This window comes from Carcharhinus amblyrhynchos, chromosome 24 (genome assembly GCF_965287045.1).
Source record: "Carcharhinus amblyrhynchos chromosome 24, sCarAmb.v2.hapA, whole genome shotgun sequence".
Lineage (NCBI taxonomy): Eukaryota > Metazoa > Chordata > Chondrichthyes > Carcharhiniformes > Carcharhinidae > Carcharhinus > Carcharhinus amblyrhynchos.
In genome coordinates this window covers 19,385,876-19,404,811 of record NC_137347.1, presented here as the reverse complement: position 1 = coordinate 19,404,811, position 18,936 = coordinate 19,385,876, and the positions used below count along the sequence as shown (strand labels likewise).

Sequence of the window (18,936 nt, the reverse complement as noted above, 5' to 3'; positions counted from 1 at the left end):
TCCGAGAAGAGTTTCAGTAGCTATGAAGTAGAAAGTTGAGCTGCATTGGATGACAACACTAGATATCATAACTCCAAAGGTAAGGCCACAGACTGGGTTTCAGCAATAGTAGCTGCAGTAAAGAAAGATGACACAGTCAGGATTTGCATTGACCCAGTGCACTTGAATAAGGCACTACTCAGACCTCATCACTCTTTGAAGACAGTGAAACAGGTGATAGTGGTCATGCCAAATGCTAAGTTGTTTGGCATCCTCAACATGAAATGTGGTTCTGGCAGATCCCATTAGATGAAGAATCTTTGAAACTAACCACATTCATGACTCCAGTAGGCAGGTATTGTTTTCTTCGCATGCCCTATGGGATCTCCACAGGCAGTGAGGTATTCCAGTGGTGCATGGAGCAACTGTTTGCAGGCCAATCTTGCAACATCATTATTGATGACACCCTGCTTAGGGGTTGTACTATGCAAGGACGTGATGCACATGTTCGCTTTGTCCTTGACAGAATCAGGATGAAACAGCTGAGGCTTAACCCAGCAAAAATGCAGATTCAGGGTCAACCAGGTTCGTTAAATAGGTCATCTACTCACAGCCAATGGCGTGAAGCCTGATCCAGACAAGGCAATGTCTATGTGTCAAATGGCCATTCCATTGGACAAGCATGCTCTACAGCACTTCCTTGGTATGACAAATTATCTTTCTAACTTCATTCCGTGTTATAGTGAGGTCACTGGACCTCCCTTGTCAATTTTTCCACGAGGGCATCAAACAGTGCTGGCAAGAGCACGCACACACAGTGGTCTTCAGCAGAATCAGTCACTCACAGCGCTACCAGTGCTACAACACTTTAACATTCGAGCACCTGTACTTATATCAGCAGATGCCTCCCAGCATGGACTTGGAGCAGTCTGATTCCAGAATGGCAGACCAATAGCCTTTGCTTCAAGGGCCTTCACTGACACTGAGGCTTGTTATACACAGGTTGAAAAGGAATGCCTTGCCTTAGTCTTTGTCAGAAATCTCATCACTATATATGGTGGTCCTGCAATTGTTGACATGGATTATCAGCCATTGATAACTATCTGATAAAAGTCTCTTCATGGCTGAAACACATGATAGGTGAAGCTGCAAGGGTACAATCTCAGCATCATCTACAAACATGGTAAGAAGCTGTAAGGATAGAAAACAGCTGACCCTTCAAAGGGTCATCTGGGCTCAAAACTTCAGCTCTTTTTTCTCCTTACAGATGCTGCCAGACCTGCTGAGATTTTCCAGCATTTTCTTTTTTGGTTTCAGATTACAGCATCTGCAGTAATTTGCTTTTTATCCAGTGTTTAACTCACTGCCATTTCTCTTCCAAGAATGCCTACCCTGAAGAAGCACTGCTCTTCTCTCCGACAGCTTTGACAAAGGGTCATCTGGACTCAAAATGTCAGCTCTCTTCTCTCCCTACATATGCTGCCAGATCTGCTGTGATTTTACAGCATTCTCTCTTTTGGTAAGGAGCTGTACTTTATGGATGTCCTCTCCAGAGCCTTCTACCCACCTACAGACCAGACAGATTGCGAGGAAGATAGAGACATCAAGACAATAGAAGTGAGGTTCAATGTCCCCAGGATTTGAATCCCTCCCTGTTGCACCATCCCTCAAGCCACGTATTAGTTTTAACTATCCTGACATTCTTACTTTGACCAGCATGTGGCACTGGTAGCAATTCTGAGATTACGACCTTTGAGGTCCTACCTTTTAGTATAACTCCTAACTCCCTAAATTTAGCTTGTAGGACCTCATCCTGTTTTTACTGATATTGTTGATGCCTATATGTACCACGACAACTGGGTGTTCACCCTCCCACTCCAGAATGTCCTGCAATCGCTCTGAGACATCCCTGACCCTTGCACCAGGGAGGTAACATACCAGTCTGGAGTCTTGTCTGTGTCTGCAGAAACACCTGTCTATTCCCTTTACAATTGAGTCCCCTATCACGATAGTTCTGCCACACTTTTTCCTGCCCTCCTGTTGCAGCAGAGTCAACCATGGTACCATGAAACTTGCTGCTGCCACCTTCTGCTGGTGAGCCATCTCCCCCAACAGTCTCCAGAATGGCGTATCTGTTTTGGAGGGAGATGACCGCAGGGGATCCCTGCACTGCCTTCCTACTCTTCCTCTGTCTGGTGGTCACCCATTCCCTATCCCCCTCAGTAATTTTTATCTACAGGTGTGACCAACTCACTGAATGTGCTATCCACACCTTCCTTAGTGTCATGGATGCTCCAAAGTGAAACTATCTGTAGCTCCAGAACTGTCAAGCAGTCTAATGGGAACTGAAGTTGGATACACCTCTTGCACGTGAAAGAGCCAGAGACATGGGAAAGGTCCTGAATTTCCACATTGCGCTAGAGGAGCATGACGCAGGTCTGGGATCTCCTGCCATGACTTAACCCTTAAGTTATCTTACAACAACAACTACAATGCCAAGAGAAAGTAAGAGAAAAAAAGCTACTTACCAGTCATCAGTCAATCACTTACCTTCTGGCTGTGACATTACAGTTCAATTTCTTTCTATGTCTCACTTGCCCTCAAGTCTCCCACACACGTCCACTTCTCCACTCCTCCTGAAGATGAGCACCTCTTTCCCCTCAGCACTGAATTCCCATCAGCTTCAAATTTCTGAGACTCTGGCTGAAACTCACTCTGGCTGAATCTCACTCCAACTGCAGTCTCCCTCCCACTGGTGTGTGCAAGCTCACTAGTCAACATATTCAAATGGAACACCTAGTCTTAGTTGCTTCACATTCCAGTGGTTTGAACTCGACTACCTGCCAAACACGATGAATAATAGTCATCATCAAGCTCAAGAGACACTTCACCGCACACAGCATCCCGCAGAGACCCATGACAGCCAATGCTCGCCAACTCGTCTCCAATGAATTTTGAAACTTTACTCACATATGAGACTTTGAGCATATTATGAGCAGTCCCCAGATCCACAAATGGTTTGACAGAATGAGCAGTACAAATGCTCAGCTAAGCATCTTCTCGTGAAATATGCACAGGGTCACACAGACTCTTATGCTGCACTCCTTAGCTCAGGAAATCTACCACAACAGGACCTGTGCTCGCTAGCGTGACACTTTTCCAGGTGCACCAAGACAACAATTTCTACTGCTAAGGCCCTGCTGCAACCCAAATTTGGAATCAATGTGAATGATGCCCTCATGCGACACTGAATGAGAAATGTCCACAGACCTGACTCTCCAACACCTGGTCAAACGGTCAGATTCAGACTGTACGTGGCCATGACAAACTGGCAATGGTAGACATCTATGCCCTGCAAATGAACAGTTATGTGGTAATCCAGAGGGTGCTTTTTTTTTGTTTACTTTATTCCAATCCAATCAAGTCAAATTAAAGTTAATTCAGAGTCCCAACAAGTTGCGACATTCCCGATCCAAGCTGACAAGACAGGGCTCTCATCTCCTGTCTTGGGCTTGATCTACATGATCCAAGCTGATTGGAGTGGGTGTAACTCCTCCACCAAGGCTTGATCTCATTTGCATCTTAGCCAAAAGGCCGAGATACTGCTTTAAAAAATTGCTTCAAATGAAGCTGAAATGTAACCTAATGACTTCAACCAAGTGCAGCATGTCGATACTACAATGATCTTAGCCAAAAGGCCGAGAAGCGATAGAAATGATCCCTGAAGAAAAACGGGATGCTTATTATATATGCAACTGCTGTCACCTCTGACAGGGTTTGGAACCTGCACCAACAATTGCCACAGCACTCCTGTAATGCAGCCCACCTCACAGGCTTCCTATGCCAATGGATATGTAGTCCCCTCCAGAGGCCAACACAGTGAGTCCTGCACCCACTGATCACACTGACGGAATGCTCCAGGTAGTCCACACAGAGGACACCAGCCAGGGTGGCTCACAGTGCAAGGGACTCAGGTTCAATTCCTGGCTTTGGTCACTCTCTGTGCGGAGTTTGCACATTCTCCCTGTGTCTGCATGGGTTTCCTCCAGGTGCTCCAGTTTCCTCCCACAAAGATGTGCGGGTTAAGTTTATTGGCCATATTAATTTACCCCTTAGTGATAGGGGTGTAGCTAGGGTAAATATGTGGGGATGAGCCTGAGTGGGATGGTGGCCGAGTGGCTTGCTTTTGTACTATAGGGCACGCGGAGGGGGGAGACGTGCTGAGCAATGTAGCAGCTGCAACAGCTTAATCTGTGCCTCACCATTCATAAATAGTTATGGATTATTAGTCTGTTTAATTTTAATGTTTTGAATTGAATTGTACACAGTTTCCATTTGTGCACACATATTTCATGCCACTGGGTTGTCCCACCTAAATGTCGAAGATGTAAACTGTACAGTCACATGATAAAGCACTCACAATGGGTCACGTGTCAGAAACGGAAACGGAGGGAATGTGGGCAGAGTGCAAGCATGAAGTAACTGCTCAGCTAGTGAATAAACTACTGTTTACTACAACTCCTTCAGAAACCCAACACATTTACGATGGTGATGAGAAGAAACATGATGAAGGATAAAATTGCTTAAAAGGATAGGGGTATGTTTTCAGCGTAACTTGGAGGAAATTATTTTTCCCAAAGCAAATTTTGGGAAACTTTCTTTGTTCTTTAGATTTGATAGTGACTTTTAAGGGGTGTCTTGACAAATACATGAGTAGGATGGAAATAGAGGGTATGGTCCCTGGAAGAGTAGGAGGTTTTAGTTCAGTCGGGCAGCATGTTCATTGCACGCTTGGACGGCTAAAGGGCCTGATCCTATCCTGTAATTTTCTTTGTTCAAATATGCAAAAAGCTTCTGCATGTATTTATCTTTTAAGGCGTGCCACAGTATTGTGTTCATTATGTGGGAATCATAAAGTGGCATTGTGACTTTCTTGGCAAAGTTACACCTCTTTGTCATCGTGCATTCAGGAGTTAATGTGCAACAGAACATAGGATAGGAGTTGGTCAATCAGTGCCTTGAACCTGCTGCACCTAACAATCAGTTCATGGTTCACGGGAGAACTGCATTCATCTACATTGCTGTAAACCCCAAAGTCATAAAGAAAAATCTGCATATTAACTATCATTGCTGACCCAGAATGTTCCTCCACTTCTAAAGACCTGCACTGATTTTCTGTTTCTGCAAAATGTATCTTTATAGCATCAGCAGCTTTAGGATAAGGGGTAACAAATTTAAACAGAGCTGAGGAGAAACTATTTCTCCCAAAGGGTTGCGAATCTGTGGCATTCTCTATCCAAAGTATGATGGATTCTGGGACAGTACGTTTAAGGAGTTAGACAGATTTTTAATTGATAATGGATTGAAGAGTTATGGGGAGAAGGCAAGAAAATGATGAGGAGATAAGGAGCCATGATCGAATGGCAGAGGGGGCTCGATGGGCCGAATAGCCTAATTCTGCTCCTATATCTTATGAATTCATGAACTAAGTAGAAATCACCAGTCAAAAAGTCCCACACGAATGAGATATATTAATGGGGAAGTGTCTTTCAAGGGAACAGTATCTGAGGATCCTATTTTTGGGGGGTTTATGAAGCATATAACACAATTATTTACACAGCACAGTGTTACTTGTAAATGGCGTAATTTAGGATGGCAATGATATCTCAAAAGATTTCCCACTCTCCGAGGAAGACGTTTCCACTTTAAGGCTAATTTCTGTCAGACGATCATAACTCGTTTCAAATATTCACTGGCGATAACAATCGCTGTCAAAAGGATTGTTAGTCTAGGGATGGGTGCTTTATAATTATACCAGGAGTTTGAAAGTGAACTCGGGAATTCTATTTGTAAACATTTCCTGTACCATTGCAAGCCTAGCCTTTAAAGAGGAAGTAACGCAAAAGACAATTTCCGCAGTAGCTGTTGCAGGTTGTGCTCGCTGCTGAGTATGGGCTGGGAGAGTTTTGTCAGTAGTTTGTGTATAATTGGGGTTTTTTGGCCGGGTGTTGCTCCCGTTCCCCGCTACCAGCCGGACTGGAAGAGTCTGGACAGCAGACCCCTGCCCGCCTGGTACGACGAGGGTAAATTTGGGATTTTCATCCACTGGGGTGTCTTTTCAGTGCCCAGCTTCGGGAGCGAGTGGTTCTGGTGGAACTGGAGAGGCTTGCATCGACTGGAGTATGTGAATTTCATGAAAAAGAACTACCCGGAGGGGTTCACATACAGCCAGTTCGCCCCGGAGTTTACCGCAGAGTTCTTTGATCCGGATCAGTGGGCAGAGGTGTTTCGGAAATCCGGAGCCAGGTACAAGATTTGATTTGATATATTGTCACATGTATTGCATGCAGTGAAAAGTATTATTCTTGCCCACTATACAGACAAAACATAGGTACCTAGGGGAGAAGAAAAGGAGAGGGTGCAGAATGTAGTGTTATCGCCATAACCAGGGTGTAGAGAAAGATCAAGCTAATATAAAGGTAGGTCCACTCAAAAGTCTGATGGCAGTAGGAAAGAAGCTGCTGAAGAACTTCTAAACTCAGAAAATGCTATGAAATCATAGAACCCCTATAGTGCAGAAAGAGGCCATTCAGTCCATCAAGTCTGTACGGACAACAATTCCAATCAGACCGTCTCCCCATATCCCTACATATTTACCTGCTAATCCTTCTAACCAATGCATCCTGGCACACCAAGGGGGAATTTAGCATGGCCAATCAACCTAACCTCCACATCTTTGAGGGAGGAAACTGAAGTACCCAGAAGAAACCCACGCAGACACAGGGAAAATGTACAAACTCCACACAGACAATGACCCAAGCCGGGAATTGAACCCAGGAGTTATGAAGCAGCAGTGCTAACCACTGTGCTATTGTGCCGTAGTGGTGAAAGTTAATATTTACTGAGCGGTGATCATAATAGAGTTGACGACATGAAAAATTTTCGCAAATTTAAATTAAAAAAAAATTGTCACTTTTGTCTGATGTGATGGTCAACAAACCAGCAGTATTTTTCTTTTTAATTGTACTGGTTGTGGTTAATATCAGCAAAATCATTCTATGCTGATTTCAACAGAGTTGCTAAACTGGTTGGGGTGGCATTTTCTTGACATTTGATCATATGATGCTCAGACCACATGATATTTCACCATTTGATACATGATCACTTAAGAACATAAGAAATAGGAGCAGGAGTAGGCCATCTAGCCCTTCGAGCCTGCCCCACCATTCAATAAGATCATGGCTGATCTGAAGTGAATCAGTTCCATTTTCCCCTTTCTCCTCATAACCCTTAATTCCCTTGTCTATCAGAAATCTATCTACCCATTACTTAAATATATTCAACGACTTAAATATATTCAAATATATTCAACTTGATACGTACCTGGGATAACATTGCACCAACTATCCCAGTGTTGTTCAGTGTGGTTGATTATCTTTCCTGCTTTTGTGTCAACTTCCCTTCACTGGTATTGTATCCACCTTCCTCAGTGTGAAAACTAAAGCAAATTCCCTGAATTATTTCTTCACAATTGTATCGCAGCAGTGACAGAGGTTAAAAACTGGAAATTTGAATTGTAAGCAGAAAATGTTGAAAACACAATCAGCCCAACAGTTTCTGAAAACAGAAAAGCTGTTCTGGCAGAAACTTGTTCGCACTTCTGACCCCTAGTCCCAAAAGCAATTGAATCTTTATTGAGCTCCAGCTCCCTCTGTTCAGGCTCTTTACTGGATACTAGAGTAAAGTTTATTGATGGTGGATGCAGGAAAGTACTTGGAAATGGCTTCTGCTGTTCTAAATACGATTATTTGAACATTACGGGGTTGGTGTATTTTCTTTGTAATCCATTGCATTTATCCAGTTTTATAAAAATGTAAAAAATAGGAGCAAGATTGGCCATTCAGCCCTTTGAGCAATTGTTGATCTCACTCTTGAACCCCTGAGCCTCTATTGCCCTCTAGGGCAGAGAATTCCAAAGATTCATCAACCTCGGAGGGAAGAAGTCCTAAATGACCTGCTCTAATTGTGACACAGTGTTCTCTGGTGCTAGAACAACCAAGGGAAATATTCTTCCTGCATCTTCCATCTCTTTAAACTGTGATCAGTGCTCCTTCCACTCACATTATCAGCCACTTCAGGTCTTGAACAGCAGGTTAGGGGTAAGGATTCGCATTCTAATCAGTAATCTCTAAACTGTCTGTGCTTTATATGCTCTGTCTGAGGCCAGAACTCTCCATTCACCTGACGAAGGGGCTAACCCGAAAGCTTGTGAGTATATTATCAAATAAATAGGTTGGACTAAAACCTGGTGTTGTCAGACTTTTTACTGTCTTCCCTGTCCAGCCGTAGAGTTATAGAAAAGTTACAGCACAGAAGGAGGCTATTCAGCCCATCTTTTCCATGCCAACCCAATGACTCCCAGGTGCCCTTTCTAATCCCACCTTCCTGCATCTGGCTGATAGCCCTGTGCTGGGTACTACAAACCCTGTAACAAATTTGTATCTTTGAATGAGCTCGCCTCTTGTTTTTTTAAACTTCAGCAAATAATGACCAAGTCTATTTAATCTTTCCTCATAAGACAATATCTTAATTCCAGGAATTAATTTGGTGAACCTTAGTTGCACCAGAAGTGCGATTATATCTTTCCTTTGGTAAAGAGACAAAAACTGCATATGATACTCCAGGTGTGATTTCCTCCCACAGTCAGAAAGACGTGCTGGTTAGGTGCATTGACCATGCTAAATTCTCCCTCAGTGTACCCGAACAGATGCCGGAGTGTGGTGACTAGGGGATTTTCGCAGAAACTTAATTGCACCGTTAATGTAAGCTTACTTGTGACGCTAATAAATAAACTTTTTAAACTAAAAACCAAGGCTTATGTAATTGCAGTAAGACATGTTTACTACTATACACAAATCCTTTTGTAAAATAAAATTGTTAAAACATTTTTAGAATTGAAGTATAGAGTTGATGTCAAGAAGATCACCCTCGTTATGTCTCACCATGATAGCATGAATGTTCTGTTAATGTGCCTATAGTGTTCTAACAGAAACGTTGGATGGGATTTTACAGCCTTGCTCGGGTGAGATCATAAAATTGGAAATTTTTGTTCTGGGAACCTCGCCCATTCCGGGGCGGGCTAAGTTGTATGGTTTCAGTAATTATATTTGTGACATGGTCATTGCAATTTAAATTTTATTCTGTAGTGGATTATGGGGAAACAGCACTGCAGTCTTTGACTTGAGAATTGACTGATGTTCCATTCCTAGTGATGGACTAGCGTTTTCTTTGAACTTATCCCCTTATTGCAGTTATTTCTAAATCAGATTAGGGTTGCCAAAATACATCCTAAAATCACATTCAATCTGTTTCTTTGCTATATATTTCCTGCCAATTTTGTAGCTGTGCACTGAAAATACTCTGAACTCCATCATGGATGTCAATGCATTAATCTCATTTATAACACGAGAACCCTTTTAGGAGTATTCCATTCTATATTTCTTGATGGAGTGTTGCTATGGGCTGCATCAGAGTGTTTACATTGGAGTTTGGTGAAAGTTAGGATTAGGACAAAGAAGATTTGGTGGCCTTGCTAAGTGGGCCTAGTGAGTATTTCTATTTCTCATAAGAACATAAGAACATAAGAAATAGGAGCAGGAGTAGGCCATCTAGCCCTTCGAGCCTGCCCTGCCATTCAATAAGATCATGGCTGATCTGTCGTGGCTCAGTTCCACTTTCCCGCCCTCTCCCCATAACCCTTAATCCCCTCTCTTATCAAGAACCCATCAACCTGCTTCTTAAAAATATTTAGCGAGGCAGCCTCCACCACTTCAACGGGCAGAGAATTCCAGAGATTCACCACCCTTTGAGTGAAGAAGTTCCTCCTCAACTCCGTTCTAAACCGCCTCCCCTTTATCTTGAGGCTGTGCCCCCTAGTCCTACTGTCTTTTTTGAGCGGGAAGAGTCTCTCCACCTCTATCCTATCCATCCCATTCATCATCTTATACGTCTCAATGAGATCTCCCCTCATTCTTCTAAACTCTAACGAGTACAAGCCTAGTTTATTCAGCCTCTCCTCATAGCTCAATCCCCTCAACTCCGGTATCAGCCTAGTAAACCTCCTTTGCACTCCCTCCAGGGCCAAAATATCCTTGCGTAAGTACGGCGCCCAAAACTGCACACAGTACTCCAGCTGCGGCCTCACCAATGCCCTATACAGCTGCAGCAAGACCTCCCTACTTTTATATTCAATCCCCCTCGCTATGAAGGCCAGCATCCCATTCGCCTTCCTGACCACCTGCTGCACCTGCAAGCTGGGTTTTTGCGACTCATGCACAAGGACCCCGAGGTCCCTCTGCACCGTCGCCTGCTGCAGTTTTTCGCCACGTAAGTAATAGTCCTTCCTACCATTCTTCCTACCAAAGTGGACCACCTCACACTTGCCAACATTAAATTCCATTTGCCATTTCCTGGCCCATTCGCCCAGCCTATCTAGATCCTTCTGCAGACTCTCCACACCCTCCGCACAATTTGCCTTTCCCCCAATCTTGGTGTCATCAGCAAATTTCGACACCCTGCACTCAGTTCCCTCCTCCAGATCATCTATATAAATGGTAAATAGCTGAGGCCCCAGCACCGACCCCTGGGGCACCCCACTAGTCACCAACCGCCAATCCGAATAGCACCCATTGACCCCCACTCTCTGCCTCCTATTTGACAACCAATCCTCTATCCACGCTAACACCCTACCCCCAACTCCATGTCCCCTGACCTTCTGCAATAACCTCTTGTGAGGTACCTTGTCAAACGCCTTCTGAAAATCCAGAAAGACCACATCCACCGGCTCTCCTCTATCCACTGCCCTAGACACATCCTCATAGAACTCCAGTAAATTTGTCAGACACGACTTCCCTTTAATGAAACCGTGTTGCGTCTGCCCTATCAAGCAATTCCCTTCAAGATGCCTCGCAATTTCCTCCTTAATGACGGATTCCAACATTTTACCTACCACAGACGTTAAACTAACCGGCCTATAATTCCCTGCCTTTTGCCTGGCACCCTTCTTAAACAACGGCGTAACATTAGCCGTTTTCCAATCTTCCGGCACTTCCCCGGAATCCAGCGACGTCTGGAAAATAACCACCAAGGCATCCACTATAACCTCCGCCATTTCTTTCAGAACCCTCGGATGCATTCCATCCGGTCCTGGGGACTTGTCCACAATCAGCCCCTCCAGTCTGTCGAGCACCACCTCTCTAGTAACAGTAATGTCATTAAGACCCTCCAGTCCTACCACCTTTCCATCGCTAACACCCGGCAAATTATTCACGTCCTCCTCCGTGAAGACAGAAACAAAAAAGTTATTCAATACCTTAGCCATATCCCCATCCCCTACCACTAGGTCCCCTTTCTCATCCTCTAAAGGACCAACGTTCACCCTAGCCAGCCTCTTCCTTTTTATATATTTATAAAAACTCTTGCTATCCTTTTTTATATTAAGCGCTAGCCCAGCTTCATAGCTTCTCCTACCCTCCTTTATCAACTTCTTTGTCAATCTTTGTTGACATTTAAACCTTTCCCAATCCTCTTCTCGCCCACTGCTCTTAGCTACTCTAAATTCCTCCGCTTTTAATTTAACACTTTCCTTCACCTCCTTTGTTATCCACGGCTTATTACCTCTCCTCCTACTGTCCTTTTTGACCATCGGAATAAATTTCTGCTGAGCACCAAGAAAGATCTCCTTAAAGATCCTCCACTGCTCCTCAGCAGACCTACCTTCCAACGCGCTCCCCCAGTCCACATTCGCCAATTTTCTCTCATCCTACCATACTCCCCTCTATTCAAACAAAGGACGCGTGTCCGGGAACCCACTTTCTCCTCCTCCATCTGCAACAGAAACTCCACCATGCAATGATCACTCTCTCCAAGAGGATCCTTCACCGCAAGGTCCCTAATTCTACCCGCCTCATTACATAGCACCAGATCCAAGATAGCTCGCTCCCTCGTCGGCTCCAACACACACTGCTCAAGGAAATTATCCCGGCAGCATTCCAAGAACTCCTCCTCGAGCCCACCTCGTCCAACATGGGTCGACCAATCAATATGCAGATTGAAATCTCCCATAACTACTGCCGTCCCATTCCTGCACGCCGCACTTATTTGTGTGTTAACAGCCCGCCCCACCTCCAGATCATTATTCGGGGGCCTATAGACGACACCCACCAGCGTCTTCCTCCCTTTGCTGTTCCTAATCTCCACCCACAACGATTCCACTTTCTGCTCTTTGGCTCCGATATCATCCCTTGCTACCACCTTGATACTATCCTTAATCAGCAGAGCTACGCCACCCCCTCTTTCCTCCTGCCTATCCTTCCTAAACACTTGATACCCCTGTACATTCATCTCCCAGTCCCTGTCACCTTGCAGCCACGTCTCTGTAATGGCCACCAGATCATATCCATTTGTGTCGATCTGCGCCACCAGCTCATCCACTTTATTCCGAATGCTTCGTGCATTCAGATAAAGCGCTTTCATCCCAGCCTTCACCTGGACCCTATTTGCCGTAACACCACCAATTGGGACATCCTCGGCCTCTTCCCTTACCTGTACCCTATCCTTAACTTTAGACCTCGTAAGGTCACCTACCCTCGCACCCTCCCCCCCCCTAATTAGTTTAAAGCCCTGTCTACAGTCCTCTTTACTCGATTCGCCAACACTCTGGTCCCAGCACGGTTCAGACCCACCCCATCCCGCCCGAACAAGTCCCACCTACCCCAATACTGGTGCCAATGCCCCATAAATTCGAACCCATTCCTCCCACACCAATCCCTGAGCCACCCATTCACTTCCTTTATCCTGTCAACCCTACGCCCGTCTGCACTCAGTTCAGGCAGTAGCCCAGAGACGACCACCTTGTCGGTTCTACTCTTTAATTCCATTCCCAGCTTTTCATACTCCCTCCCCAGATCCTCAGTCCGTACTTTGCCTACGTCGCCGGCACCCACATGTACTACAACGACCGGGTTCTCACCCTCCCACTCCAGATTCCTCTGCAGCCCAGCTGCGACATCCTGTACCCGAGCACCAGGCAGACAACACACCCTTCTGTGCACTTTGTCATTGTGACAAAGGACAGTGTCAATACCCTTCACCCCACTATCCCCAATCACTACTACGTTCCTTTTCGCCTTCTCTTTGCCTATGTCCTGCTGCATCACTGTACCGTGTGCAGTTTGCTCACCAACCTCACCTGCCTCGTCCTCTTCCAGACTGGAAGCAAGAACCTCAAACCTGTTATGCAGATTAAGAGGCTGAGGCCTCCGCTCCTCACCCCCCTTCCTCCTCCCAGCAGCCCCCTTTTGTCCCTGACCCTTAGATTTAGCCAGTCTAGCAGGGGTGGATGTCACTTGCACCCCATTGACAATGGCACCCTCTCTCCCCCTGATGAGCCTCAGTGTCTGTAGCTCAGAGGCCAGCTCATCCACCTTGAGCTGGAGCTCCTCCAGCAACCTGCACTTACTACAGACATGGTCACTGGGAAGGACCCTGGGGTCCACCAGTTCCCACATCATACAGAAACCACACATCACATGCCCCTCCATTATTCACTGTAATTTTTTATGGGGAAAAAAAATTTTTTTCCTTGTCTCCTGCTGTAGTAGTTTTGAAAAAAAAATTTTTTTCCTTGTTTTTTCAAACAAACTCACCTGGCCTTTTTTCCTTCCAGCCCTTTTTGATATTAAGCCCTATTAACTCACTCTGCTTCCCACTCACTCCGCTGCCCGCTCAGACGCTGCCCGCTGTCTACACCAGGCCTCCTTTTAAACCTGGCGCTGATTTAAAGCAGGCTGGTCCACAAATGCCTTTTAACCACTCCTTCAGAATTCTTAAAGCAGTAAATACAATAAATAAATGCTTTAAACAGTTCTACAAAGAGTAAAGTGCTTTAAACTTATTTTAAACAGGTTTTTAACAGGTAAAATCTTAGCTCTCTCTCTCTGCTTCAGCAAACAATGGAAGGCTTCACCGTGTCCAGTTGCAATTACTTGAAATCTGCAATTCAGAGTTGGAGCTGGAGCTGTGGTTGCAATCACTGTGGAGCACCTGCATGGATAAAATATTTGTGGATAGCATGTACAGTGATGTGGCCATGTCACAGGTGAAACGTGCAGAGACAGAAAGGGAATGGGTAATTGCTAGGCAGAGCAAAAACACTAGCCAGGTAATGCAGGAGTTCCATGGGTCCATCTCCCTTTCTAACAGGTTTTTCATTTTGAATACTGCTGGGGGAGAGGGTTTCACAGGAGAAAGCAGCAACAGCCAATTCTAACAGGACGGTATAAACTAGATGATGATGTTTTCTCTAGCAGGATGGTGTAGGACAAGGGGCCACAGTCTCAGGATATAGGATAGGCCATTTAGAACTGATATGAGGAAAAATGTCTTCACTCAGTGGTAAACCTGTGGAATTCTTCACCAGAGAAGACTGCAGAGGCCAAGTTGCTGAATATATTTAAGAAGAAAACAGGTGGACTCTAAAGGTTTCGGGGGCATGGTAGTATGTTCATGAGATAGAGGATCAGCCATGATCATATTAAGTGTTGGAACAGGCTCAAAGAGCTGAATGACCTAATCCTGCTCCTATTTTCTATATTTCTAATGTCATTTGTGTGGCCTAAGGAAAAACATTGGTAGGAAGAAAATCTTTACAACATTTGCCAAAAACTAATTCGGAAAATCTCAATGAAAGAGCAAGCTAAGTAATTTTTGTTTGAATCCTTTGCTTCTCATTGAGCTGATCTTGGTTTGAAATGATCTAGAATATCCAGAAGTGATGGGGACATTGGTATTGATTCTCAAGCAGCTTTCTTGTGGTTTGTGCTTTCAGGTATGTGGTTCTGACGAGCAAACATCATGAAGGATTCACAAACTGGGGATCAGCAGTGTCCTGGAATTGGAACTCAATTGACACGGGTCCTCATCGAGATTTGGTGGGTGACCTGGGAGTCGCAGTTCGAAAACGGTTTGTATTTAATTCTGTGTAACTGGTGAAATTGCAATGTATTTACAATCACATTGATGCGTATTGACAATTAAAACCCATGTTAATTCCACAGAATATAAAGAGTGGTACCAAAATATTACCATTCTGAGTCAATCAGGATTTGATCAATGATGTCTTCACGAAAGTTTAACACCCAACTGGAAACACACTGGCAATTAGTAACCTGGTACAATGTGCATAAACTTTCCTGTGTAGGGGATCCCTAAAACCACTGAACTGTCCTAAAGCAGTCTTTGCGATGACATGATTTTGTTCTTATTTCTTTTGTTTACAGAAATGTTAACTAAAATTAAAGCAATGCCCTGTAATCATCATTTTACTTTCTGCGACATTTTATAAATTTAACAGGAATATCCCCATAATGATATTGGAAATTGAAGTGAAACTTGCTGACAAATTTGCCAAAACTTTAGCATTTCCGTTTTTTAGCCTTTGAAACTTCAGATGGCAAATGTATGCCCAGGCAAACACATATCATTTGGGGTTAAGGGAAAGGGGGAAGGGCTGTGTTAAAATAAACTGTTAATATTTAATTAAGGTTTCTATTCTCAAATAACAAGGATTATTTGTGGGGTCTGAGCCATTGAAATGTACTACTGTGAGTAATGGTCTAGCTAAAGCTTGGAAAGCTTCACAAGCACTCTTAAAAGCCCATCCCCAGCCTTCTCAATATTTACCCCTTCCCTCATTACAGACTCAGCCAATGCATTTGAAATTGTCATTCCCGCATTGCCACATCTTTTGTTCCGCATCTTTATTAGTCACAATCTCATGGGTTCTCAAATGTGAGCTCCAGTTTTCTTCATCTACTGCTTTACCTATCTTGTAAGAAGAATAAGAAGATTGCTTCTGAGGTTATTTTTACCTACCCAGAGTACTTAAGGAAGTGGCTTTAGAAATAGTGGCCATCTTCCAAGATTCTATAAACTCTGGAGCACTTCCTACAAATTGTAGGGTAGCAAATATAACCCCACTATTTAAAAAGGAAGGTAGAAAGAAAACAGGGAGTTATAGCCCAGTCAGCCTGACATTGGTAATGGAGAAAATTCTACAGTCCATTATAAAAAAATTAGTAGCAGAGCCCTTGGAAAACAGTGGCAGCATTGGAAGAGTCAGCATGGATTTATGAAAGGGACATCACGTTTAATAAATCTATTGCAATTCTTCAAGGATGTAACTAGTAGAGTGACGATGAGGAAACCAGGCGATGTAGTTTATTTGGACTCTCAGAAAGCTTTTGATGTCTCACATGAGAGTTTAGTGTGTAAAATTGAAGTGCATGAGATTGGGGGAATTGTATTGAGATGGGCAGAAAACTGGTTGGCAGTCAGGAAACAAAACATTAATTTTCTGAATGGCAAGCAGTGACTGGTGAAGTACTGCCGGGATCAGTGCTGGGATCCCAGCTAATCACTATATAAATGAGTTGGATGAGGGAACTAAATGTAATAGCTCTGAATTTGCAAATGACGCAAAGCTGGTGGGGAATCAGCTGTGAGGAGGATGCAGAGAGCCTTCAGTGTAATTTAGACAAGTTGAGTGAGTGAGCAAATGCATGACAAGTGCAGTTTAATGTGGATAAATATAAAGTTATCCACTTTGGTAGCAAAAACAGGAAGGCAGATTATCTGAACAGTTGCCGATTGACAGAGAGGAATGTGTACTGAGACCTTCAGTCGTTGAAATTAAGCTTGTAGATGCAGCAGGTGATAAAGAAGGCAAATAGTATGTTGACCTTCATAGCAAGAGGTTTCGAGTGCAGGAGCAGGGATGTCTTACTTCAATTATTCAGTGTGAAACCACACCTAGAATATTGTGACTGTTTTGGTTTCTTTATCTGAGGAAGATATAGAGGGAGTTCAGCAAATGTTTACCAGACTGATTCCTGGGATGACGGGACTGACATATGAGGAGGGATTGAGTTGGTTAGAATTATTTTTGCTGGAGTTTTGAGGAATGAGGGTGGGGGAATCTCACAAAAATGTATAAAGTTCTGACAGGACTAGACAGGGTAGATGCACGAAGGATGGTCCCGATGGTGGAGTTGAGGGGCGGTGGAGTTCAGAACCAGGGGTCACAGTCTAAGGATACAGAGTAAACTATTTAGGACTGAAATGGAGGAAAATTTCCTCATTCAGAGTGGTGAGCCTGTGAAAATCACTACCATAGAAAGCAGTTGAGGCTAAAACATTTTAAGAAGGAGTTATATATAGCACTTGGGGCTTAAAGGATCAAAGGATATGGGGGGAAAAGTGGGAACAGGTTGCTGAATTGGATGATCAGCCATGATCACAATGACTGGTGAAGCAGGTTTGTTGGGCCAAATGGCCTACTCCTGCTCCTATTTTATGTGCTTCTATGTTTGCTATAGTTGTTTCACTATTGATCTTAAATATTCAAATATATTGAAAACAAACTGAATGGTCCAGTTTGAAATTTAATACATCAAACGTGTCCTTCTGTTGCAACAGGAATTTGACTTACGGAGTGTACCATTCTCTCTTTGAGTGGTTTCATCCTCTCTACCTGTATGATAAACAGAACCATTTCAAGACCCAGAAATTTGTTGTGGAAAAAACATTACCAGAGCTGTACGAGTTGGTCATGAGGTAATGGAATATTGTCTGTGAGCGCACATCATTACTGAGACACAGTGCCCTCTCCGCCACCACTGACTGACTGCATTCCCCAATGTTCAACATCGGGAGCCTCACTATAATCAATTAACATATAATTATCAGTGAACCTTATTATATTATGTTAACATATAATTATCAGGCCCATATGCCACAATCACCCCCACATCAAAAAATCCATTCACAGCAGTGTAACATATGAATGATGTGAAGCGTGACTGGTCTCAGAAAGCATGCACCTGGCGAGCAGTAATCCCAGGGGAGCTTGGAAGTGCACTCAGTGCTCAGGAAGGAGAGGCTAGTGCCAGCTTGATGCCAGGTGGGTGCAACGGGGTGCACCTGAGTAAAGATTGTTTCCTGATTTGCTAACTGTGTGCTGGGGTGGTCCTTAAAAATGGCGCCTGGATCACTGAGTGTCTGATCTGATGGCGGGGTTAGCAAATCATCGATATGTCATGTGACGTGTGTGATATATCATGTAAATGTGAAAGCCAGCATTACCATCAGCAGCCACCACACTGCTTTTCCTGCCCGACATTGCCCTTCGCTGATATTGAGGAAAATCCCGGTCAGTGCATATGCACAGGGTGGTGGCATTGACCACAGACTCTACTCACTTCTCTGGCTTTTCTATGTAGACTGAAATGTAATTAAAACCTGACAGTTTGCTTGGATTATCAGTTTAAATGGTGCTGAGGGCAGAGGACAGAATGGGGCATTTGTCCAGTATGGAATAATTTTTAAAGCGGAATTCATTTTAAAATTGCCAAGAATTATCCGCTCTGCCATCTCAATTGAAAGCTCACAATGCTGCCCCTCAGTAAGTAAACCTGCCTGGAAATGGTGCAGTGTGATATTACTGTGTGAAACATCATGTTTCTTTTTTCCAAATGGTTAAACAACCCTGTTATGGTAACAGCAGAATCCTTTCAGACACGTAATGGAGTGTTTGAACAATAATATTGCACGGTTTAATATCCAGGCTTATAGCTAAGGTGGTATAATTTTTCATCATTCCTACTTGTTAGTTTTTAACACCATCCAGGATAGACACTAAAAGATGGCACTCATTTTTCACTGTCAATAATCCTGTTACAAGTCAGTAAGCATCTTGTGTGCCTTTAAGGAAAGATATCAAGATTGCACTTAAAGTTGTTTAGACTGCCATCACAATCAAACTTGAACTTAAAGCTATAGCTTATTCCTAATACCGACGGAACTAATATAACTTGCTTAAAATCTTCTCTATTTCCTAAC

General features: G+C 43.8%; 1 protein-coding gene and 1 long non-coding RNA gene across 3 annotated transcripts in view; one reads left to right on the top strand and one right to left on the bottom strand.

Annotated features, from left to right (window-relative positions):
• LOC145357925 (uncharacterized) overlaps positions 1–7,605 on the bottom strand; it is a 17,838-nt gene extending 10,233 nt beyond the window's left edge. The window contains exons 1-3 of one of the 2 annotated variants that reach the window (XR_013889391.1): positions 7,363–7,605; positions 3,250–3,331; positions 2,530–2,819 (exon numbers count right to left, since the gene is read on the bottom strand). This is a non-coding gene — a long non-coding RNA (uncharacterized LOC145357925). The remainder of the gene's footprint in view (positions 1–2,529; positions 2,820–3,249; positions 3,332–7,362) is intronic. The other variant, XR_013889392.1, reaches the window with a different exon arrangement.
• Positions 5,859–18,936, top strand: part of LOC145357924 (tissue alpha-L-fucosidase-like) — a 26,265-nt gene continuing 13,187 nt past the window's right edge. Inside the window, exons 1-3 of the mRNA XM_080211503.1 lie at positions 5,859–6,285; positions 14,867–15,001; positions 17,515–17,652. Of these exons, the coding sequence (XP_080067629.1) occupies positions 5,930–6,285; positions 14,867–15,001; positions 17,515–17,652 (629 nt within the window). The 5' untranslated portion in view covers positions 5,859–5,929. The remainder of the gene's footprint in view (positions 6,286–14,866; positions 15,002–17,514; positions 17,653–18,936) is intronic.